A 25,355-nucleotide genomic window follows, 5' to 3' on the forward strand; every position below is an offset into this window, starting at 1 on the left:
AATAATATGATAAAACTAAACTTGAAACTTATAAATGACTATTTGAAGTAAAAAATATTTTTTTGACATTTAATTTTTAAAGATAAATATATGTACTATTTTCATCATAGAAAAATAATAATCTTTTTTTAGCTTTTAAATAGCAAATTTTTTTAATTTAATAATCTATAATAATAATTTAATTAATATAATAAACAAAAATTGTTAATACATTATTCCTTATTTAGTAAGCTAATTATTATTTTATTGAAAAAAAAAATATTTTTTCTAACAACTCAATAGAAAAACGTAAATTCTAAAGTTAAAAATAAGTGCAATTATATAATCAATCCAGATCTTCCTCATTACTATCTTTAATAAAACAGGGTAATCAAAAATTCAAGCTTTCTCTAAAACAAAATAAAAAATATTTTAGAGCTAGAAGGTATTGGAAAATACATAGCATGCATAGTATTTAAAATAAATTTCTTAATAAATAAAATTTTGAATTAAGACTTTTAAAGCTTGTGAAAAATAAAAAATAAGAAATATTATTATTAGACTATGAATAGAATATCAGAAACAAAAATTAAGTATAGATTCTAGGATTTCGGAAGAAAATATTATTATGAGAATATTCTAATTTTTCGCTAAAAATGTAAAATAGATAATTAAGTTTAATAGTTAAATAATTAACTAAAACAGATAAAAATAATATTAATGACAGGAATAAATTTAGCTTCACCAAAAAACATAATATTAAAAAGCACATCATATTTAATTTTTATAAATGAGCTGCGTAGCAAAAAGTTAGGTGAAATTTTGAAGTTATCAGACACTCTTTATTTAAAATACTAAGAGCTACATCAATCAAGTCTGATTTAATTTTTTAATTTATGTTTTGCAAAAAAAAAGAAGATTAGTATTTTCTCTAAATTTTAGACATCAAATCAATATAAATAGCATAAAAATACTTAAATTCAATTAATTTTTTAAAAATTTTATAGCATGAAAAAAGAAAATTCAAGCAATATTCGAGCTATGGAAGTTGAAAAAATAAACGCCTTCCAACAATCAATAAGCTCTTAAGCTATCATTGAGAATCTTAAATCTCAAGAGATCAGAGAGAGTCTTTAACAATAGGCTAAACCACTTGACTATATTTTTTAGAATCCAGTCTAATACTCAGTATTAGAAGAAGCTATTTAATATTTTTAGATGCATATGAGGGAAAATCACATTTTCCCTTCCTAGGACGAATACAAAAGATTTCAAGATAAACTCGTTAAAGTTATTGGTAGTAGACCTGACTTTAAAGAGAAATACTAATTTGAATAATCTATAAGAGATTGCATATCTGTTTTCATCATGGAATATCAACTCATGTAGAACTATCAAAATTTTTTAAGCAGAAAAAGTAATTACTTCTAAGAAAAATACAATCTGTAAATTTAAAGTCACAACTGCTGCTTTTAAAATGATGCTTTAGACTTGAATGTACTCGATTTTGAATAATATAGTTAAAGAATTTCCATTCTTCCCTTTCTCAAAGACACATATGACTAAGCAGTGTCTTAGTTAAAAAACTTGCTAAATTTGCCTTAGTTTCTTAACAAGTAAATACTAAAAGACAGTCGCGGAAATGTTTTGTAACCAAAAAATTTACCAAAAGAAATCTTAGAAAATTATACTTATTCTGGCTACATAGGATAAGGAGGCTACTCATAAGTTTATAAATTTATTGATAACTAAACTAACTAACCTGTAGCTATAAAATTTGTAAATTTGTTTCACAATGAGCAAGACACAAAAAGAGTGCTAAGAGAATTATACATTTAAAGGCACCTTTCGCATCCTAATGTTATGAAAATTTAGAATATTTATTACAATAAAGAACTACACAATTTTGATAGAATATATATTGTTATGGAGTACTATCCTTTCTCATTATTTGATATTTTGTATCAATACTAATAAAATTTGACTTGGAGTCATGAACTCGTAAGAATAATTTTTACTTAAATTGTCAATGGCTTGGCGTACATTCACTCTAGAAATATAATTCATCGAGATTTAAAGCCATCTAACATTTTAATTGACCAAAATCTAAATGTAAAAATTGCTGATTTCACATTATCAAGACAAAATACCACAGCAAACTTTTAAAAGTAAAAATAATTATATAAACTTCTCATTAGATTTAATTTTTTTCAAATTTAATTATAATTATAAATTATTTTGCCAATTTCTAATTTATAATTAAATCTTTAAAGAATTTTAATTCAATCATTTGTGTTTACATTTGAATTTATGTTATCCAAAACATAAAAATTCAAGAAAAAATAACTCCAAAAAAAATTATTAGAATAAATATTAAAATTTTACAAATTTTTAGATTTTTGATTAAATTTTTTAATTATTTTATTTTTTTTATTATTTTTACATTAAAAGAAAAAATTCATATTTAAAAATTTTTGTTGATATAAATAGTAACCAGAGTAAAAAAAGAAGTACAAAACCTGCATTTCAAGAGTAAAAATCATTAAATAGTGGATCAAGATATTATAGAGCTCCTGAAATTATTTTGCTGAATTCAAATTATGGATTTTAATCTGATATTTGGAGTCTCGGATGCTTATATGCAGAATTATTATAAAACTATGATAGGCATAATTCTTTACAAGGAATATTATTTCCTGGCTAAACCTGCAATCCTATAACTCCTCCTTCCAAAAATGATTCAGATTTTCTTAAATAAGATTAGCTCTTTCTTATAATTGATAAGTTGGGGAGACCTAAAAAAGAAGACTGTAGCTTTATAGAAAAGGCTAGTGCAGTTAAATTTGTTAGAGGATTCAAATGCAAACCACTTTACCATTTTACATAACTTTATTATTCAACAGTTTATCAAGAATAATTTATCCTGTAAAGCACTCTTTAGTTTAGTCCTAATCGCAGGATTACTGCTGAGTAGCTTCTGAGTACTGAATATTTTAAAATTTTTAACAGAGAGGATTTATTTTACTATGAAGAAGATCCAATTTATGTTGACTTTGAAATATAATTTTTTAACAGTATTGATGAATTTCCATACATAGCTAATAATAATTATCTTCCCTTTGAAGAATTAAGAAAATTATTGATCAGAGAGTTCAATTTTTATAAATAAATCGATGGTTACAATTTATTCATCCATGAATAAATAAAAGATTTAATATCAAATATATAATAACTAAACCAAATTACTTCAAAATAAGCTTGAAATATGTAAAAATTACTAAATGATATCGCACATTTTCTTTCATACAATAATTAAAACTTTGATCAAATGTAATACACTATCCCATAAATAATAAAAAACAAGAGCATTTCTACTATTCATTTTTGTTAATAATTAAAAGTATTTTTATTCAATGAAAATATTTAATTGTATATTATCTGTACTTTATATAAATGTTGTATAATTCTTTTATTTTCTTACTAATCTTCCAAATTAATTAGAAATTAAACAATATTCATAAAATAAAAAATAATAATCAATTAATTAAAAAATTTAATAAAAATGGAAGTAATTTAAAATACTAGATGTCCTTTACATAGTAGCTACGATTTATAATTCGTTTGTGTGCATAAAGATGCTTCTTAACAAATTCTCTGCTCAGTTTGTCTACTTAAATAATAGAAAGTTGAAAGCTACTTGTATATTTAAGATATTCTACTTTAAGAAGAACATTTACCAATTCAAAATTGGCCTATGGATATTACTAACAATTAGCTAGAATATCTTTCTACTCATTCTAAAACTAATAAACAAGAAGTAATTAAAAACAAAATCATTAAATATTATGAAACATTATAAGATTAAGTCAACCAAGCTATTAAACACTCTTAGCAAATAGAACTTAATAAAATAGATAAGTTTGAGATAGGAAAAAATGAGTTGATAGAATTCTACAATAAGTAGTTTGAAAGAAATGAATTAAAAAAATACTTTGAAGATAGTGAAAAATTCGATTCTAATAAATTTAATGATTTCTTAGGTTAGGTAGACAGTAAAAGAAATGTTTAGCTACAAGAGCTTTAAAAAATGATAGATAGGTTTGATGATGTAGATAATCATATTTTTTTTGATTAAGCATAATATATTCAGAGAATAATTTGTGACTTAATCCAAAATATTAATTTTTTTTCACAAGAAATTTAAAAAATTGATTTCAAATTGGATTAAAAAATCTTAATGAAATCTCAATATGATATTGGCAACTAAGAAAAAATATATTTAGATCTAATCAAAAATATAAATGAAGCTAAAAAAAAATACAATTCTTATCTTAAACCAAATGAATAGGACTCAAACTACAATTAAATTAATATTGAAAAAAAAGTGACTGACATAAGCATTAAATTTATAGAGTAGATAGATAACTTAATCTAAAATGAATAAATCTAAAGTATTTGAATTTTTATTTATTATTATTCACAAAAAAATCAATCATAGCTCTAAAATAAAAATAAAATCTCCACAATTATAAATAAATCAATAAAGAAAAATAAAAGTTGATTGATTAAAGTAGTATTAAATTTTTTTATAAAATTTTACAAAAATCTTTTTATTATGATTTTTTAATGAAATAATATCTTTAGTAAATAATATAAATTTTTTTTAAAGATTTTGAAAGTAATTATCCAACATTTTTATTTGATCTTATTTTATTTTTTCTGATTTTTACTAAATAAAATTTTTTAGTAATCAATAACTACTGTATAAAGAAAATAATGTATTGGAAATATTTGACCTATATTAAACCATTCTATAAAACTATTTGTGATTTGTTTTAAAGATAAAAAATTTAGCTTGCCTTCACAAAATAAGATCATAATTTGCTTATATAGGTTATATACTTCATTATTTTTGAAAACAATCCTATATTGTAAAGAAAATCAATTAAATTCCTTATTAAATTAAAACTTTATCTTTATAATTTTAAAATTCTTAAAAATATCTTTAAACTTTCAGAATTTACATAATATTAAAAAAGATAATAAGTAGCAACAATTTTTTTAGATTTTCTTTAAATTATTAAATTAAAAAAATTAAATAATGAATTTATCTTTATTTAAAGAGCTTGAGAATTATTGTTTTTATGTTTTAATAAAAAATTTAATAAAATTCTAATCTTATTAAAAATAAACTATTTCTTTTTAATTATAGCTCTAAATATTAAGGAAAATTAAGATGAAAAATACTAAAGATTTAAAAAGTAAGAATAAATCATAAGGATTTGAATATTACTAAGCCTATTACAGAAAAAACTTAAAAGCTAAAATAACCTAATGATTAGAATTCATTATAATTAGATGGTTATAAAGAAAATATTACCAGTCCTTAATAATCCAAAAATCATATATTAAATAATTCAAATGATAGTGATTTTTTTCTATAATTATTTTAAGAGTCTAATTGAGTTATAATGATATTAATGTTTTGAAATAAATGATCTTAAATATTTGTAGACTACCTAACTAATAATCTTTATGATGATTAATTTAGGCTATATTTTATTGAGGTCACAAATTTTTATTAATTCTGAATATAAATTTGATAAAAAAGTATTGCATCAAAAATTAGTTGGAAATTACATTTAAGAAATAATATAAAGTTAGTTTTAAATTAAGGACTTTTATTAATTATTTAATTAATAATTTAAAAATATATTTGAATATTTTAATAAATTTATAATACACTTTGAATTATGAATGTGCTATTTAAAATTTAACTTTTCATTTTTTCTTATTTTTTTTAGTCATTTATTTTTTGATATGCTTTGGAATTTTATTTTCTCTTTTTTATTTCTTTTCTTCTTTTACTTTTTTCTTTCTTTCGTCTTTCGAAAGACCTTGATACAGCTAATCTCCTCCTTTTTTCTTTTTTTTAGTTTCTTCAGAATCTTACTATTTATCATCATCATCACTATCATTTTCGTCATCTTCATCTTCATCACTGTCTTCACTATCATCAGAATCACTATCAGATGAAGAAGATAACGAGGAATCATCATCTTCTTATTTTTATTTATTACTTTAAATTTATTTTAATAACTATGAAACTTCTTCTTAAGCTTTCTATTTTGATTCTTCAGTACCTCCATCTTCTTCATTTTTAGTTACTATCTTAATAAATTTATTTGGTTTTGCTGCTTCAATCTATTTATCAGTATCATCTTCACTATTGTTTTCATCTTCGTTGTCGTCATCTTCATCATCATCACTTTCACTCTCATAATTTTATTGATTATTGCTTTTTGTAATTAGTCCTGTTAGTTTTGAATATACTATATCTTTTGCTTCTTCATCGCTTCCTTCGTTCAGTATGTTCTTATCTATGTTTGCTTCAATATTCTTAAAACTAACTTCATTTAAAGTTCTTGGAATGTACATTCCAGCAAAAATTTTTTCATCTTGCTCAGTGTCTTTATTTTCTTTGGTAATCAGCTCTTCAAGTATAGTTGCTTCAGTTCCAGGAACTATGTTGATATCAGTGATAAAATCAAAAATATCACGAAGAGAAAATGTAATAACATTTTTCTTCTTGAAGTACATATTGACATTAACAATATCACGTCTAAGGAATTCGAGTGAATGAGCATGATCGTGCTCAATACTTTGAGAGACATCAATCATGTAAAGCTTTTCATTATAATAAAGTAAATTGTACTCACTAAGATCACCATGAACTAATCTACAATCTTAATAAAGAGTTCTCATATCACGGAGTAACTGTAAATAAATTTTAGAATATTGCTCTAACTCAATATTTTCTGCATCCTTTAGACGGGGAGCAGCTTTGCCATCTTTACCAATGAATTCCATCATAAGAACATTGCTTTTTACTATCAAAGGTTCAGGACAAGGGATGGAACTTTGATATATACGTTTTAAGTTACGGATTTCTTTTTCAGCCCATAACTTAATCATTTTACGTGGATTACTTTTGCAGTGACCCTTTCTAAAACGAAATTCACCAGCAACGTATTTTTCACGATCTTTAAATACTAAGATTGAAGTTTTATAAATTTTTATGGCATATTCTTTGCCGTTTGAAGAACTTGCATGGTAAACGTTAGCTTCTTTACCAGTAGATAAACAGCCATTGATTTCATTAATAATCTTCTTATTCAATAATTTAACAAGGATAACTCTAGTACGAGGATCAAGTACCTATTCTACGGTGGCACGATCAGACTTATCTTTAACACGGTTAGAGCCCTTTTAAGATTTATTAATGCTTTCTTTAATCGATTGCATAGCTCCATGAGAAGCAGTAGTTCTAGATCCCATTTTCTCAACAGAAATTTTGGAAGAAAGTTTAGCTACAAGTCTACCTTATTTAGCATCATTAGTTTCTGATACAGCTAATCCTTGACCATCTTCAAGACCTATATTACCTTTATGCACTGCAACTTCTAAATAGTCAAGTTCATCTAAGTCATCGTCTGAACTTACTTTACGATTCTTCTTTTTTTTGCTAACTTTTTTATATTATTCCTCATCTGAAGAAGAGTGTTAATCATATTCCTATTCATCCAAATTTTCAGGATTATTTGATTAGTTATTTCCTTACTCATCTTCTTTTGTGGGATTAAAGTAGTCATCTACTAAGACTATCTTCTTTTGCTTTGTTTCCTTTTTCTAACTCATTAATGTAATTAAAACTAAAATTTTTTTTTTTGAAAAATAAATTATTGAAGTATCTAAATCTTTCTTTTTAATTTTAAAGAAACAGCGATATATATACCAAAGTTTAATTTATGATAACAAAATATGTAGAATCAAAATTTCATTTAGTTTTGATTGTAGTTAATCAGCTCTATTTTTATCCTTATTTTAAATCAAAAAGAATTATTATTAATTTTATAAAATTTCTTTCTATTATTTCTACATATTTAATAAAATAGAAGAAAATTTATAATTTTTTTACTAAAATAGATTGTTTCTTAGAAAAAATGATTAACAAATATTTTTATTATTTTGAGATTTTTTAAGCCATATTTTTAATTCAGACATCAATAATTAATTAGATTAGTCAATAAAAAATATATCATTTTTTTCTGTAAATAAAAAAAAAAAGTAAATAAATATTTGAAATTATAAGAATCAAACTTTATTGGAAATACTAAAGCACTAAAATTAAAAAAAGATATTTTTAATATCAAAAATAAAATATTAAAAAATTATTTTATTTCAATTTTTATTTTTTAAAAACTCAAATGAAAATTGATAAATTTAAAATTAATTTAAAAATACCACAATTAATTTTTTTAAAGAGATTTTTAATATAACAATCTTGATTTTCTAGATTAATTTTTTAATCTTTATTATAAATAATAATTTAATAAAGAATTTAAGCAATTATTAATTTTTCATGTGAACTTTTAGCTGAATTGAATTGATATTTTTATGAATATTAAAAAAAATAATCAATTAAATAGCTAACAATATTTATGATATTGGCTTGTGTATTTTCTTTTATTTATAAAGTAAACAATCAAAGAAATCTAAAATAAATAAAATAAAGCAATTTCAAAAAAAATAATTTTCATGAATTAAAATTATTTATTATATGAATAAACTTATTTTTAATAGTAAAAATTAACCTATTAGATTAATTAATTCAAAATATAGTTTAAATGAACTCTAAAAATATTATTAAAAAACTTAAATAATTTATTTTATTTAAAATAAAAACTACAACATAAAATTAAATTAATTAAGCTCACGTACATGAGACTAATCTAATACACTAATTAAAAGCTATTTTATAATTTATTATTTATTTGAGTGAGGAAATCCTAATAATTTAATAAAACAAATTATATACAAAAACATATAGATTATTTTTAATTATAGCAAAATATTTTTTATTTTATTTTTTATTGGTTAATTAATTTTATTGATTACTTTTTTTTGTTTTTTAGTTATTTGATTTCGTTTCAATTTATATTATTTGTTTATAGGCTTTATTTACCAAAACTCATAGTTATAATTTCTCTTTGTTTCTTTTTTAAGATAAACTACCAGTCTGATTGTTTTTACATATCAATAGCTAGTTCATTCATTCTTTGTCTTACTTCTTCGATGTTAATATCAGAATTTTCCTTCATTTAATATATTTTAAGTAAATAAAAGTTTTTTATGATTAAAAATAATGTACTCTTGATCTAGTTAATAAATTGTTATATTCCCTCTTTGTTTCTGCAACAGCTCTTTCTAACTTAAATATTTCGTTTGAAATTTCAGACTCTGTCATTCTAGATATTATTAATAAAACTTAAATTAAATTAGCTAGACTTAATATTTTTACTTTTAGAAGTTTTCTGGGAATGTATAAGATTAAATGTATGCTGAAGGGTTTTTAGGTTCTGTTAATATTGTACTATACTATTAATTATTTGATTGCATTCCGTAGCGATTAGAGGTCGATTATTGGCTAGGCTTTACAGTGACTTAACTTTGATTTGTCATTAATGCATCTATGTCATCTTCTTCATGACGATGTACTCCTCTGTCTTCATGGTAAATATATGAATTCTAACTTATTTATGAAGCACCTTATTTTTTCTTTTTTAATGATTTATTTCTTGATGCTGATAAATCAGAGTTTTTGCTTACACTTCTTTATCTGCTTGTACTTCTACCTGTCTGTCCTTAATTTGATTTTCTGCTGGTATGAGGTGACATAGACTCAAAATCTAAGCTGTTGTTTTATGATAAAACTAGAGAATTTTTTCTTACCATTCTCTTTTAGCCTTCATTGGAGAGTTTTTATACAGAAGAAGATCCAATAAGAGCACTTCGTCTACTCTCTATACTTTCATCTAGGTCTTCTAAGTGCAGCTCCTTATTTTGAGATGGATTTCTAGATTTTGATTTTGGCTTTAATTTTTTATTAGAGACAACAGTAACGACATTTGAATGATTTTATCCACTTTTATTCGATTTTGGTGAGGCTTACTTATAAAATTTATTTGCACTGTTGCTTATAACTGAAGATTTAGTTTTAGAAGATGAAAAATTATTGGCTCTGCTATCCGTACTGTCTTTAGTCTTCTTTTCTTTAGAAGGTCCTCTAGATTTTAATTGTTTCTGCTTAGAAGATGAACGAGAGATAGATGATTAAGATTCAGATATTTTTTTATTTCCATCATCTAATCTTTTTAGTCTCTATTAAAATAAATGTAATTACTCCTTCATTCTTGTATTTGCTTCTCTCTATGCTAAATTAACTATTTCATCTGTAAGCCCTTTTAATTGCTTATATGATTCTTCTTAACTATATCTTTAATAATATTATTTTTTTAAAAATATATTTAAATTTTTTATTTTAAGTTTATTACTTCTCTCTTTCAAATTTTTATTTCATTTTATCATGCAATTCATTTTATTTCTTTTAATGGTCTAACTGAGTTTAAAGAGACTTAATCTAGCTTCTAAAGTCTATATTTTCTTCTTGTAATTGCTATTTTTTTATAATATTAGGCGGTATAATTAACTAACCATAATCATAATTTTAATTTTGTTTTACCTTCATAACTTAATCCTTTTCAGCGTAAATTGAAGCTCTCTTCTGATTAAAATTTCTCTCTTTTTCATATTTTTCTTTTATCAAATTCAATTCTTTTTCATACAAGGAAAGTTTGCTTTCAGATGCCTTGCATCTCCCTTCCAATGATTCTTAAGAATCATAAAGCTCATTTTTAAGCTACTCATTCTCTATCTCCAACTTTTTCAACTTCTCCTCTTAAATTCTTTTCGCATTTTACAACTCTTAAAGATCATTTTCAAGTTTTTCAATCAGTTATTTATCGGTTTTGCGTAATTTCTCTAAAATAATAAACTTTTAATCAAGCTCATCTTTTTCTTATGCATTGTGTTCTAAATGCTTGCTTTTTTCTCCTTCAATAATCTCATTGCATTTACGTAAATACAAAACTTCTTGAGTTAGTTCTTAAATTTATGATTTGTAAGCATCAATTTATTTTTACATTATTGCATTTTCATTCTAAACATGAGCATTTTCTGTTTGAAGTTTTGTTATTTCTCCAAGAACCTTACCAGTTTACTCACTTAGTCTAATGAAGCTTTCTTTAGAGTTTTCTTCCCATTATTATTTTTAAGTTTTTCCATTTTCTTTTAGCTAATTAATTTCTTCTTACTATTGTTAACAAGTTTATTATAGCTCTTTCAATTATTACTCAGCTTTACTACATTTTTCTTTTAAAACTTTCATAGCTCCAGCAATAGCAGGAGAAGTACTATCTGACCATCCGTTAAAATTTGGTGAAGCACTCCTTAGCTTTTAATTTGTTGTACTACTTGAATGATTCAAAACATTAGCTTAATCATTTACTCCATTAATAAAATTTTAATCACCCAACATAAGATTATTTGTAGTGCTCATATTTGCAGTTGAAGAAGATTAATTATTCTGATTACTATTTTCCTTATTAGAGGTTAAAAATCTAGCATTTCTAATACTTTGCTCACTTGAATTCTTTTAGAAGTCCTATTTAAAAGGATTTTATTATAAACCAGTAATAGAAGGTTTATTTGGAGTTTCTAATTGTTTTGGGGGTAAAAGCTAAAATTTTTAAGCAGTACTGCTTCCCAAATTTGTTGGTAAATTAGATGCAGGATTAGACAAAGTATTATTATTACCATTAACTTTGAAATGGCTAGCAAATAAATTCTATGAAAAAGGATTTTCTATCGAGGAAAGCATATTTTATACTTAAGCAATCTAGTCAGTAGTTTAAAAAGGATTATTTTATGGTGCAGGATTAGAAATTAGCTAAGGGTTTTCTTTTTTTTCTAAAGCAACTTAATTCGAACTCTCTAAATCTTTCCTAGTCATAGTTTCACCTCTATTTGTGTTAGAAAAAAGTAACTTTTATGAAGGTGAATTAAACTAAGGAGAAGCAAAAGCACTTAGTTGAATCTAGTGTTAATTTATTACATTCTCACCTTATTCTTATCCAACAAGACTATCATTAATGATTACATTCTAAAATGATGGTGTATTTCTATTTATTGGAAGAGTCTTTTATTACTAATCATTTGAAACGGAATTATAATTCCCATTATTCCCCTTTTGGTTTTAAAATGAATACCCTTATTTCTAATTTACATATCCTTACTCAACTTGATATTTCGTCTATTGTATTTATCTAATAGGTGAAGATGAGTTTTAAAGCTTTTCGCCAACTGATTTTAAGTTATTTAAGACTATTTGCTCTAATTCCTGAGTTGAGAGTTTTTTAGGGTCCATTAAATTAATATTACTTTATTAAAAAAATTTTTTTATGCAAAAATATTCAAAACATTTTTATTTCAAATTATATCAATTAAAGCAATTAAAATTGCTCAATTTTTTAAGTTTTTTGATTTCTTTCCATTCATTTTAAAATAATTTTATTTGAATTTATTTAATAAAGCTTACTTAAAAACAGAATTTTGCTTTAAATCTCCAACCTATTGTTGTTGTTTGTTCATTTTAATGCTAGACTATTTAATGAATTATTTTTCTGTAAAAAATTTAATCCCTCACAACAAATTAAAATTTTAAAATTACAAAAAATTAGAATTGTTTTTTGAACCTAACAAATAATATTCATACATATCCAGTCTATTTAATAAATTTATAATAAAATAAGAAGCCAATTAATTTAATTTGAAATACGCTTCATAGATCGAGCTTAGAAGCAAGTAAATGTTTTAAATGTATTTTTAATTTATCTTGTTTTGCATTAATATTGTTTAAATATAAACCTATAATAAAGTATTGAATATTTATTAATGAGTAGTTCTAATAATATCTTTTTGTTGGAAATTTTCATTAATATATTATTTTTTTATAAAAAAATATTCGAAATAATAAATAAAATTATAAAATAAATATTAATTAATTAAAAATAATTTTTACACAATTAAAAATAAAATATGAAAAATGATATTTTTATTTAAATATTCTTACAAATGATTTAATAAAGCGAATTAAAAAAATTTAAATTAATCATCTTTCTTCTTTTAAAAAAAAATTAAAATTTTATGATAAATTATTTTTATAATTTAATGAAAATATTGATTTTATCATATCCGTTTGAATTTTACAAACTCAAATTTCAAAAAAGTAAAACAAACTTCGACAATTTTTCCAAAATAGACTGTTTTTTTTACTTTTGGTATATGATCAAAATTTTTGAAAATCCACTATAGACAAATTGAATCAAGATAACTACTCTCATTTAATTAAGTCATTAGTAATTTGTTTGATAGCAAAGTGAAATTAATTAAATTAAAGATGAAACAACAAGGTAGTTAGAAAAAATAAATAGGACAATCTATATTAAATAATAATGATTGATTGATTTACTAATTAATTATTTAGTGTATGCTTGCTGTCAAAATAAATCATGCAAAAGAAAAATATGAAAAAAAATCAAAAATTCAATAAAGAATTAATTGAATTTTGATAAATAATAAGATAAAAAACTTGCTTTGACAACAAATAATTGTTAATTAAAAAATTAAATACAAAGCAGAAATTTTTTTTTCATTCGTTAACAAAAAGAATGAGTTTAAATTCAATAATATCTGGCTTAGATCAAGAAAGTAATATTTAAGGAAGTAGCACCTAATAATATTACAACTAGGAAATTTAGGAAAGCATCTCGAAAGAAAATGTAGAACCTCATTTGATATTAGCAGATTAACAAGCAGTTGATATTTTTGTATCAATTCAAACTAATATTCTACAATCAACTGCATCAAATAACAAATAAGCTTATGAAGAAAAAAGTGAAAAATTCTCAGAAAATAATACTTCTGCGAACAAAGTTTTATCTGATTTAATAAACAAACCAATTACAAGCCATGATTCTCTTGGATCATCAGCTAAAAGTTAACAAACCTCTTCTCCATCTTCACAAAAATTAGAAGTTGAAGGAGAAGATAATAAAGAAAATGAATCTGTTAACACATCAATACTAAGTAACATTTAAAATAATTTATGTGCTCCTATATCTCCTTGTGCTACAAACTCTCCTTCAAGATTGCTAAAACTCACAATAAATAGCAGATCTTCATCCTCATCTAAATGTAACTAAAAAAATGATGAAAATGAAATTTAAAACAGTAAAAGCGTGTCAACAAAAAACTCTCCCTAAACTTTAAATAATACCAATAGTCTGGTATTAAACAATTGTACAAATTTAAACAAGCAATCAAATTAATAACTCACTCAGTCTAGTTTGTAAAATGTTATTTCATCGCCATTCAAAGAAAGAGATTAAAACAAAGATAATTAACATTCAGTTTTGCCAAATACATAAAATCAATCCTCTAATTCAAGAAATAGCTCTTCAGAAAAAAAGCAAATTGACCATCAAATTTAATAAGCTAATAATACCCAAATTAAATAAGAAATTTAGAATATAAATTAAATTAATGAACCGTTGATAGTTTAAAAAGATTAGAACTGTTTATTTTCAGATTAAGAAAAATCATCAGAACAATTCTAAGATTTAAATGAAAATTAGATTGAAAGCTCAAATTAACAAAACAAACATACTGAGGATATAGAATATGAGTAATTTGAAGATTAGTATGTAAAAGAATCAGAAAATTCATTACAAGAAAATGTTGAAGCCCTAGAAAAAATTGAATGTTATTAAATAGATGATTTTTAAGATGATAATTAGGAATATTTTAATGAAAATATTGTAAATAAAAATGAAAAAGAAACAACCTAAATTAGAGATATCAGTAATATTGAATCAGTATATTCATCTCTGAAAGTAGATAAACCTGATTAAAACTAAGAATTAATTAGTTAAGAAATATAGGAAGAAGAGTTACTAACAAATTAAATTTCACTTAAATAGGAAGAATCTAATATGAGTGAATTCGAATAGCAGTAAACAGACGATGTTAATAAAAGCGACAATAAAAATAACGAATCTGAAAAAGAAAATTAATTTGAATAAGATCTAATTGTTGTAGATGACGAAGACAGGAATATATATTAACCTATGGAATTGATAGGAGCCGAAGAAGATGAAGAGCAAGAGGAGGAAGATGAAGAAGAATAATAGCCATAAAAAGAAGAATAAAAATTAGACTTGTTAAATTATGAAGAAAAAGATTAAAATGAAAAAGAAAACTATGAAGAATACACAAATAAAGAGAATATCGAATAATAATACAGTAACGATGGTAGTTAATAAGAAGAAGAAGTCCAAGAGAAGCAAGAAAGAGAAGGATAATAGGAACAAAATAATGAAGATGAGCATGCTGAGAAAAGTGAAACAATAAGACACCTTGAAAATTATCAAAGCATAATTAGAGAAACTGATAGCTACTTGGATTAATTAGTGATGTATATTTTAAAAGAGAAAGCTACTTTAACTAATATTTAAAAAAGCATACAAGTTAATCATCCTAAGAGAGATTATTCTCCTTCTAATGCTTAAAAAACTATTAAATAATAAAATACTTAACCAAAGTAAGATGAAGTTAAATAAAAGAAGCACTAAGAAGAGAAAGATGATTATCAATATTCATCATCTTAGAGCTAAAGAGAAGAAGAAAAAGCTCGTAAGTCTTATTCTTATAACAGTAGCAGCAACTAAAACAATTCATCTAAATAGTAATAATCATATTAGCAATCTTAATACCCTTCTAAAAGTTACAATTAACAAACCTAATACTAACCAGTAGCAAGCAAAAATCAACAAGTTTACTCACATGTAAATGAAATCCTCTAACTCTCTATAGATTCAGTTAAGTTTGGTGTAGTTTTTCCAGGAAATATATTTGAAGAATAAGTTTAAATAGTCAACAAAACTAATGAAACTGTATTCATAAAAGTAGTTGGCTTATGCTTAAATCCTGAGTTTGATAGTCATGGTGAATATGTTTACAGCATTCGTAAAACAATAAATTACGATTACAATGAAAAGTTGATGTTTTCCATTCCTGGATATCAAAGTATTAAAGTCCATATAGCATTGAAAGTCCCAAATATAAATGAAGAAAAGATAATTAAGGGTTCATTTGCTGTAACTGTGAATGGATACGATTCTTATATTTCTATTCCCATTACAAGTACTGTAGAAATACCTAAGATTGTTTGCACACGTTAATTGTTCCATGCTTCACGTTCTTCCAAGGTAATTAAGCTAGCTATACGCAGAGGTAAAAAAAGTGACTGCAAAATTCCTTTCAAAAATACATATAGCTATACTCTTTAATTAGAACCATTCTGGCTTAGTGACTAAACCAATTAATAGCACGTAACTAATTTATAAGATGGATCTATATGTCCATTCTAGTTAAACCTCAGTCCATAAGTTATCACTGTTCAGCCTAAAAGTCTCTTTATGATAAATTTGCTACTCCGTCCTAACTAACACTTTAAAGACTATAATGAAAGGAGAATGATGACAGGAGATAAAACACCTTTACACATAAAAAATGTCCTTATATTTAGAATCGTAAATTCTTCTCTGCTTTTCCATTATCCTGTTTCTTTAGAAGTTTATTGAGAGTTGAGTTAAGTTGGCTTAACTTTTATAGCAGCTAATCAATCATTTTTTCTAAATAATTTAAATTCAAATTAATTTGCAAAAACTATAATTAAAACAAAATAATTATTATATAAAAAAATAAATATAAATTCTTTCTTAACTCAATCAAATTAGTAATTCATTTCTTTGAATGAAAGATAATAAATAGATAAATTCTACAACTCTCAATCAAAATATGAATTTATATTACAGGCTAAAAACAATAAAAATAGAGAAGCAGTTTTTAAAATAATATTTAGAAGGAAGTGTGAATAAAAATAGCTTATTTGTTAATTCATTTCTGAATTAATGCTAATTAATAATCACACCTCTCTCTAAAATAAAATACTAACTTATTGTAGTTTACAAAATAAATTATTGTTGGAAGATAAAATAGTAAATTAATGTTAATATTTTTTAATTATATTAATTATACATTAACCAAGTAAATGTTTATATTCTATTAAATTCTATGATTGTTTGTTTGCTTATTTGATTGTTTAAATCTATGGTCATCTTTTTAATTATAAATTTACACTCTTTATTTTAAATTCATAACTAAATAAAAATATGATAATCTAACCCATCTAAAATTATAAAACTATATTTAATTTTTGAAGATTGTAATTTCAAACTTAAAAAATATATTTTTAAAAATATTAAATAAAAAAGCAATTAGTAATATCAATATTTTAAATCTATTATGGGTTCTAAAAATTATTTTTATTCAAAATATAAACTTCAAAAATTTCACTAAACTGTTTCAGAAATAATATCTTTTTGTTAAATAATCTAATTTTAAAAAAATGACTTGCTAATTTTGCGACATAACTAATTAATTACCACTTAACAAGTATTCTACAGTATTTATCCGATAGTTTAATTTTCATGAATAATTTATTGATTTTAAGAAATACAATTAAAAGTATGGAAATAGCATTTTAAATAAAGTCATATTTTAATTTTAAAAATTATAAGAATATAATTTAATGTTTTATGAGTTTTCAAAAATATTTAATTAAAATTAAACAAATATTGAAAAACAGTGTTTTTTATAATCTATAAATAAATTAGCTTATTCAACAATATTATATAATTTAAATTTTAAATTGATCTTTGATATTTTAAGTTTTAGACTTTCAAAAAATAATTCACTTAGAGATTAATATCAATTAGGTAGAATGATTATTTTTATTAAGATTTTATTTAATAGAATAAAATTGATAATTAATTTTAAACATATGTGAAAAGACCTAACTAACTAATTGTCATAATTAATTAATTTGAGAAATATAATTTAAATCCCATTCTTTTTTATCTATATAAAGTAATTAAAAATTTTATTGTAAATCATTTGTATCCTATGTAATCTGCAAAGTTTATGTATTTCGAAAGTTGCTTTTCTTAAGATTGAATAAAGCATTTCTATTATATCTTATTTTTTTCTAATTTTTTTTTATGTATTTGAGAAACTTAAGAAGCTTTTATAACATTTCCATTTTAAGATTAAAGCATTTTTTATCTGATTAAGTCTTTTTTATACTCTAACTCTTAATTTTATATTTTTTTACCCCAATTACTTTAAACTATTTGATCTTCTAAGTAATTTAATACTTTTTATCCCTCACCTAGCATTTCAATATCATTTTTTTCAATTAATTCAGACTAATTCAGCAACTTTGTCTTTATTTTTTCTGTTTTATTATCTCTCAATTTTTCCATAGCCTTTATTACGTCTTTAGCAGTCCTCTTTTAAGAATATTCCTCTCTCTCTATTTCATCATTGTATTTTTCATTCTTGACTTTTGCACAACTTAGAAGTATTTCATTTATTTTAGACTAGCTCTCATTAAAGAACTATTAATTTTAATCACCTTCTGTTTTTAACTAAACAGAAGTACCCTACCTACTTTGCATTTAACTTCTTTATAAATCTTATCTACTGTTTATCACAGAAGTACTTCTTTGATGGTAACTTGAGCTATTTATTGTTCTGAATTAAGATCCCCAATCATTTACACTTTTATTAATATTTATACTTCTCTACTACTCTCTGGTACATGTTAAATCTAATTTGTGGGCTTCCTGATCATCATATTTTGGAAATTTATGAGTATTCATGGAGATAGATCTCTTGTCTTTTCTTTATCGGTAATGAACAACTATATTAAAAAATAAAATTAATATAATGTCTCTTAAGATAAAATAGTTAGTTATTACAATGTTTTGTCTGAGGCAAATTTTTTTTAATGAACCTTTTTACTTCCAGTGTAATCCTGCCATTAACAATTTTTGGAATACTAATTCTTCTCTCAGTGTTTGAAGGAGGAGTTGATAAATTTTCATAAATATTTTCTTCCTGTATCGTTTGCTACAAGTTATTCTATTGTATACTTTCTAAAAAATTACCTTATTTTTAATTACTATGATGAGTTTTGCTTTTTGGAGAGTCTTAATACTCTTAGGATTATAAAATTTAATCTATTTCAGTAGGAAAAAGAATAACATTATCATTTAAGTAGTCATCGTTGTTTTTGTTATTTAAATTCTGCTTTTAAAATTCTTACATTACCTTAGATTGTATTTAAACCTAACTTGAATTTCCAAAGTTATTAGTCAGTGTTTTATTTTTTTCAAATTACTGTTTAAACATTATTTTTTAAGTTTAATCAATATCAATAGTACTGGAAATCAAAAAATACTTCATATTATTATCCACGAACTTTTATTCAACTTTGCTGGAAAGACTAGCTCCTTTTGGTCTGATAAGTTTACAATACTTTTTTATCTTAGTATTTATTTTATTGACATCACTAAATGTGTTTGCGTTTTCGGTATTAATTCCATTTCTAAATATTTGCTATATTTCAAGTTCTTCTGCCATCATTTTTGCTTTCTTGCATTCTTTCTCTAAGAAAGATTGTATATTCTATTTTTACTTATTTCCATTGTTTTTATTAATTGGATTGTTTTCGTTCTATAATGTTTTAATAAGATTAGAAGAAGATATTGTGGCGTGAGCATATCCTTTATTTTTTTTGAGTTCACTCAAACCTTAGATTTATTTTGCATTTTCAGATATTTGTTTTTAATTTTAAAATTATTGATCAAATTCATCTAAAAAATCCTTAGTTTTTAGCATATCTGCAACATCTTGTGCTTATGTTTCTTGAAAATGGCGAACCATTTTCCAAATATTTGGCCATTGCTTGACTTGAAGCTCAGATTTTTAAAGATCTTCTTTATTTTTTAATATTTTTTATTAAATTTCTATCTCTTTTTTAAAAAGCTCATATTATTCTTTCTCTTCAATTTCTCTTAGCTGTTATTAGCTTTTATACAAAAACTTATCATTTTAATACATTTCTGTTTTGAATCTTTGTATTGCTTCTTCGCTATCTTTTTCATATTCAGTTTTTTATGCTTATCTTTTTAACAGTACTTTCTTTTTAAACTCTGGATAAATTGCCTCTACACTTTCATAAATAGAATCAGGTTGTGTCGTTAAATTTCCAGTTGGTATAGTTTATTATAGAGTTTAATATTTTACATTTGGTTAACTATTATTCTTCTCCATCGCTCTATTTTCATGTGATTTATGATAAAATGTATTTCCTCTTGTTGAAGGCTGAGTTTCTGCAGAGTCTAAAAATCCAATACTATTCTTCTAATTTCTTTTTTTCTAAATCAAATCAATTGCTTTAGGCTGCTGAGAGAGGTAATTGTTATTGTTTTACTTAAATATTTGACTATTATTGAATTCTTTAGTAAAAAGGACTGATCCTCTTTAAATGCCTATATTTTCTGCTGCTTACTTCTATGTTGCATAAGATTTACTTCTTGCTTACTTAAATGACTCTTTGATACTCATTTATTTTACAAATATTTATAAATTATATAAGAAAAGCTTTTTCTAAATATAGTAAATGGTTTAATATCTAAATATTGCTCTCTCTCTATCTATCAATCAATCTATATTCTATATCTAATTATTTATTTACTTACAAAATATGCTTATACAAAATAATATTTAATAAAATTTGTATTGTTAAAATATTTATTGATCATTCATTTCACTATTTGGTAAATTAAAATTAATCACCAAAATTCACAAATCTGTAAAAACTTTAAATAATAAGTAAGCACTGAACTGAATGTTAAATTTACATAAGATAAAAGAATTTACCACAAAACAAAAAAATTATCAAATAAAATTTTTTACAGTAACTAAAATTTTATAAAATAAAAATTATTTTTTTTTCATTGTTAAATTCCTTGTAACTTCTTTTTAAGATTAAGTTAAAAGAATTTATGCTCATTTTAAAGATTTTCTAGCAGCTTATTAGTTACTTTAATTTATTTAATTTCTGTTTTAATGTTGTCCACATTAGGTAATATACCTTTTTTCTTTAGATCTGAATAAGAATTAACGAACAATTCATTTTTAATTAAATCAGATAAAGAATGTAAAATGTCATCAAAATCTAATTTAGTGAGCTTTGGAGAAATAAGCTTTAAAATCCACAAAACACACTTAAAGAAACCTTTCCAGCCTTCACATAAAAAGATATCCCAAATGGCGCAAAGGAGATATGAATCTTTTGCATATTAAAACACACTACTAAAAATAGTGATAAACCAGCTGGTAGCATAATAATTAGAATCGACACCCTATTATTTTAAATGATCAGCTAACTCTGGTAAAAATATACTAAGAAGTCTTTCTAATTAATAGAAAACTACTTTTAATTACTCAAAGTTATCTGTAAGTAATTATTTGAAATATGTATTCATTACAGTATGGAATGCTTTGTATGTTTATGCTTCATTTAGAATTATCAAATACAAAAATCCAGCAATATAATTCATACCTTAACAATATGATATATCTGTATTGTAATAAGCAAAAATTCTAAGCAAGCTCTAGAGCTAGTTTGAGTTAATACGGTCTTAATGCAAGTGAAGAGATCTAAAATTAATATTTAAAGATTAAATCAGCCAAATTATTTTTAAAAATATTAATAAATTTTTTTTTTTTTTAAATTAAAAGATTTTTAAAAAGAAATATTTTTTTTTCTTCAAAAGACATTTAAAATTTAATTGTGATAATTAATTACCTGTTAACATCTAAAGTGATGATTTCTTCAATTTAATCAGGCTTAGCATTAATGGCAACCTCTTTTTTGTAATCAATGTAATTAAACTTTAAACTGTCAATATTTAAGATACTCAACCAAGTTTAAACACGATTCTTATTTAACCATTCAGTTTCAGAATCTCTAAATAAGTAAATTTTATATATTTACTTACGTAAATTCTATTTAAATGTGCTATTTAATTGCAATAGTTGCCAAGGTTTGTCTTTTGTGCTTAAGAACTAAAGTGCACACTTTATTCCATAGACTTTAAGGAGTAATTTATTTTTTTAAATCTTTTCAAATCTCTCCTCATCACGTCTCTTTTTATTTTTGTATGATAAAAAGTTACGCCTTAGCTCTGAATTTTTTTTATTCTCTTATTTCTCTAAAATTCTTGGTATTTAATCAAGGTAAGCCCCTTTCTTTTTAGCTAAATCGATAATCAAATCGCTAACAAATTCAGATGAAAGCTCTATATTAAGTAAGTACTTATTAAGTTCGTCTAATGTAAAGTAACTTAATTCACTTTCCAACGCTTTATCTTCTTCAGAAAGTTTTTCTTATTTCTTTTAAAAGAATCCTCCAATTTTATTTAACCCAAAACCTAATAGCTTAATTCCTTTTTGAATATTTTTGCTGTTAAAAATAGTGGGCTATTCCTTAAGAAGATTAATTTTCTTCTTTTTATCATCCAATTTTTTTATTTTGATAAAATCAAATAAATCTTCCCAATTCTTGGTATTGTATAATAGTTTTAAATCATTTACATGAGTAGCTAAAAATTCTTTACGATTTTTCTTTTATTTTTTTATGATTTTAGTGATAATTATCAAAATATTTTAAAATGTCTCTGGAGAAATCTTTTCATTTTAACATGAAGAAATGTAATTTAATACTACTTTCATAAGCTCACAAACGTCAATAAACTTTTCTTCAACAAGTTCAATATTAAAACTTGATTTTTTTTGAATATTCTGAGTTAGATTATCTATAAAATATTCACATACTTATTAACTACCAAATAATCCTAAAAAATTTGTCTAGAACGAACGTTAACTTAAGGCACAGCTATCTCCATCAAAGCTATAGTCAGATTTAGAATCCTCATTCAGCGTGTCATGATGTATTTCTATTTTAGATGAACTTAGTTGGCTTGATAAAGTTTATTAGTCATCAATCATACTTGAGTTTAAGCTAGATCTTCCAGAAAAACTTGAACACTTTTTTTAGTTTGATAATTTATACAAATTTTCTTTAAAGCAAAATAAATAAATAAATTACTTTCTTCTAAAAGAGTTAAAGATTAATTTTAGTATCATCAAGTATATCAAAAACTAATTAATCGACTTTTTAGTACTCTTCCTCTGTCATCTATTGATCTTCTTAAAAATTAATAGAGTCTTCTATTTCCTTATTGTCTTTGTTTGACTTTTAAACTGATTAATCTATTATTTTATACAATTAATATTTAAGCAAATTATTCGTTATTCGTTTTATTAAAAAAAAAGTATAATATTTATTATTCATAAATCAACAACTAAATGGTATTTTTTCTTGTAAACCTTCAACTCTAAAATAAAATTAGATATTACTGAGGTTAAAGCAAGCTTCATTAAATTAACTAAATAAAAAATTAATTTATCTTCAACTTGGTTAGCTATAAAGTTACAATTTAAAATAAATAAATAAATCTTAAAATTTCAATTACTCTAATCTTATTCTTGATTTTTTTTCCATGCTTCATAATTTAAAAACTTTTCTTAGTAGCAATTGAGCCTTTCTAAAAACTAAACACTTTAACCCTTAGAAATTACTTTCCACAATTCAGGACGCTTATCAGAAACTATTTGCTTTTCATATTCTTAAAATTTATCTTGGTACTATATTGCTGAGTTCAAATCAATTTAATTTTAGGATTGTAGATATTAAACTATCTTTGATATAGTTTATCTGGAAAAAGCAATGCGACTTTCGTCATTGTACTAAAATCGCGTAAAAATGGTTGGATATTGTTTTGAAAAGTTTTCCCACTCCAAGTTCACTTGGTTTATCGTTTTCTTATATTCTTCTTATGACTCTTCTGCTTTAAATTTAAGTTAAACTGAATGATGAGTTACTTTCTATAAATCAATCTGAGTTTTTGTGCCCTTTTCAACTAACTCAGCTGTTTTTTCAATAACTTCATTATAGCTTTCAGCTATTTTACGATTAGAATAAAATAATCTTTGAGATTCTAAAAGTTTCTCTCTCTTTTTCTCCATATCATTCAACCATAACTTTGCATTAGTACTTGTTTCACGATTTGTTTGACGGAAATTTTCAATAAATGTTTTGAATGGTTCTAAAATCTCACTTGCTATGTTTTTACTTAGATACATGTGGCTTTAAGATATTTTTAAGAGATAATTACTCAAATGCTAATATGCAAATAAGAGTCCATCATGATCACCTGCATCTCCTTAAATCTAGTCATGAAATTTAGATGCAATTTATTCTAATTCTTTTGAAAATTATTCATGTGCTTTTTGCATTTACTCTACCAACTAGCTAAGAGTTATAACATCTTTTGTACTTTGAACCATCTTATTGAAAAGATTTTTATAATGTTCCCACGAATCTTCTAATATTCTATTCATCCTACAAGTTTATCAAAAAACTATTCTAAAATTTTTATTGTCTTTATTGACTTACTTACTTACGTTTTTGATATGCTTTTAATATAAAAATGTATTTGTTTATTTATTTACTTGTTATTATATATATTTATATTGATTGTATTAAATTTTTGAAATATTTCTGATAATACACTAACCTAAGCTTGTTTGACTTTATATCTTCTCTTGAAAAATCCTTAACTACATATTATCTATTATTATTTACTCTAATGAATCAAATAAAAAGATATATCAAGATAGATCTACAGATCTATTTATTGAAATTCTCTTTATTTCTTTTAAACAAGCAAGTCTATTTCAGTAAATAACTAAATAAATAGTCAAATCAAAAATCTTTTAACATTTCATTTTCAAACTTATCTTCTTAAAATTTAAAAAGCTTAACCAGTAAATACTTAAAAAAGAATAAGTATCAATTTAAAAAATTAATTCCTAGTTTATAAATAATTAAAAAAGGCTTTGTAATATTTTTTTTTATAAAAATTTTAAAGCTCCTTATAAATTAGATTAATAAACAGACTCAACTATCAGTTTGAATTATTACATTTAATATTTAATCAAATAGCTATTTTCATTGATATTTATAATTATAGATATAATTTATTTAGTTAACTTTTGAGAAAAAAAAATATTTTGAAGAAAATCAAAATATTTTAAAAATCAATAAAAAAGAGAATGCAATTAACGTCTTTAATGAAAGCAAATTTTAATTAATAAAAATATTAAAAAATTAAATTTATCAGAGTCAAAATATATTTTAAAAATTAAGCAATCCTAAAATAAACTTTTGTAAATTTGAAAATTCTGGAAGTAAGATTACATTTTATAATATTGTATGAGTACCTACAGTTTATTTTTATATTTTAAAATAAAGTTTTATAAATTTAAAATAAAAAAAAAATATTAATAATTAGAAATAAGTTTGTAGATTTTGATATTTA

General features: G+C 23.1%; 7 protein-coding genes across 7 annotated transcripts; 2 read left to right on the top strand and 5 right to left on the bottom strand. All coding sequences in view use genetic code 6, as the record gives it.

Annotated features, from left to right (window-relative positions):
• Positions 1 to 543: 543 nt before the first annotated feature.
• Positions 544 to 3,241, top strand: TTHERM_00046660 (Serine/Threonine kinase domain protein; the record flags this gene model as incomplete). The annotated part of the gene is made up of 2 exons (XM_001014661.3): positions 544 to 2,147; positions 2,470 to 3,241. The coding sequence occupies 2 exons, from the start codon at positions 544 to 546 to the stop codon at positions 3,239 to 3,241; spliced, it is 2,376 nt and encodes a 791-aa protein (XP_001014661.2).
• A 396-nt stretch (positions 3,242 to 3,637) lies between these two features.
• On the bottom strand, positions 3,638 to 4,099 carry TTHERM_000046679 (transmembrane protein, putative; the record flags this gene model as incomplete). The annotated part of the gene is made up of 1 exon (XM_012797377.1): positions 3,638 to 4,099. The coding sequence occupies one exon, from the start codon at positions 4,097 to 4,099 to the stop codon at positions 3,638 to 3,640; it is 462 nt and encodes a 153-aa protein (XP_012652831.1).
• Positions 4,100 to 5,760: 1,661 nt separating this feature from the next.
• Positions 5,761 to 7,677, bottom strand: TTHERM_00046680 (Serine/Threonine kinase RIO1; the record flags this gene model as incomplete). Its single annotated transcript, XM_001014663.1, has 1 exon — positions 5,761 to 7,677. One exon carries the CDS (start codon positions 7,675 to 7,677, stop codon positions 5,761 to 5,763), a length of 1,917 nt encoding a protein of 638 aa, XP_001014663.1.
• A 1,292-nt stretch (positions 7,678 to 8,969) lies between these two features.
• Positions 8,970 to 12,528, bottom strand: TTHERM_00046690 (hypothetical protein; the record flags this gene model as incomplete). The annotated part of the gene is made up of 6 exons (XM_001014664.2): positions 8,970 to 9,134; positions 9,191 to 9,287; positions 9,341 to 10,315; positions 10,374 to 10,495; positions 10,562 to 12,317; positions 12,476 to 12,528. 6 exons carry the CDS (start codon positions 12,526 to 12,528, stop codon positions 8,970 to 8,972), a joined length of 3,168 nt encoding a protein of 1,055 aa, XP_001014664.2.
• Positions 12,529 to 13,607: 1,079 nt separating this feature from the next.
• On the top strand, positions 13,608 to 16,580 carry TTHERM_00046700 (hypothetical protein; the record flags this gene model as incomplete). Its single annotated transcript, XM_001014665.1, has 1 exon — positions 13,608 to 16,580. One exon carries the CDS (start codon positions 13,608 to 13,610, stop codon positions 16,578 to 16,580), a length of 2,973 nt encoding a protein of 990 aa, XP_001014665.1.
• Positions 16,581 to 17,951: 1,371 nt separating this feature from the next.
• Positions 17,952 to 20,472, bottom strand: TTHERM_00046710 (hypothetical protein; the record flags this gene model as incomplete). The annotated part of the gene is made up of 2 exons (XM_001014666.2): positions 17,952 to 18,763; positions 18,822 to 20,472. 2 exons carry the CDS (start codon positions 20,470 to 20,472, stop codon positions 17,952 to 17,954), a joined length of 2,463 nt encoding a protein of 820 aa, XP_001014666.2.
• Positions 20,473 to 20,861: 389 nt separating this feature from the next.
• Positions 20,862 to 24,375, bottom strand: TTHERM_00046720 (TBC domain protein; the record flags this gene model as incomplete). Its single annotated transcript, XM_001014667.2, has 4 exons — positions 20,862 to 21,570; positions 21,719 to 22,959; positions 23,021 to 23,184; positions 23,448 to 24,375. 4 exons carry the CDS (start codon positions 24,373 to 24,375, stop codon positions 20,862 to 20,864), a joined length of 3,042 nt encoding a protein of 1,013 aa, XP_001014667.2.
• Between the last annotated feature and the right edge of the window lie 980 nt (positions 24,376 to 25,355).

This window comes from Tetrahymena thermophila (assembly GCF_000189635.1).
Source record: "Tetrahymena thermophila SB210 genomic scaffold scf_8254659, whole genome shotgun sequence".
In the NCBI taxonomy this organism is placed as follows: domain Eukaryota; phylum Ciliophora; class Oligohymenophorea; order Hymenostomatida; family Tetrahymenidae; genus Tetrahymena; species Tetrahymena thermophila.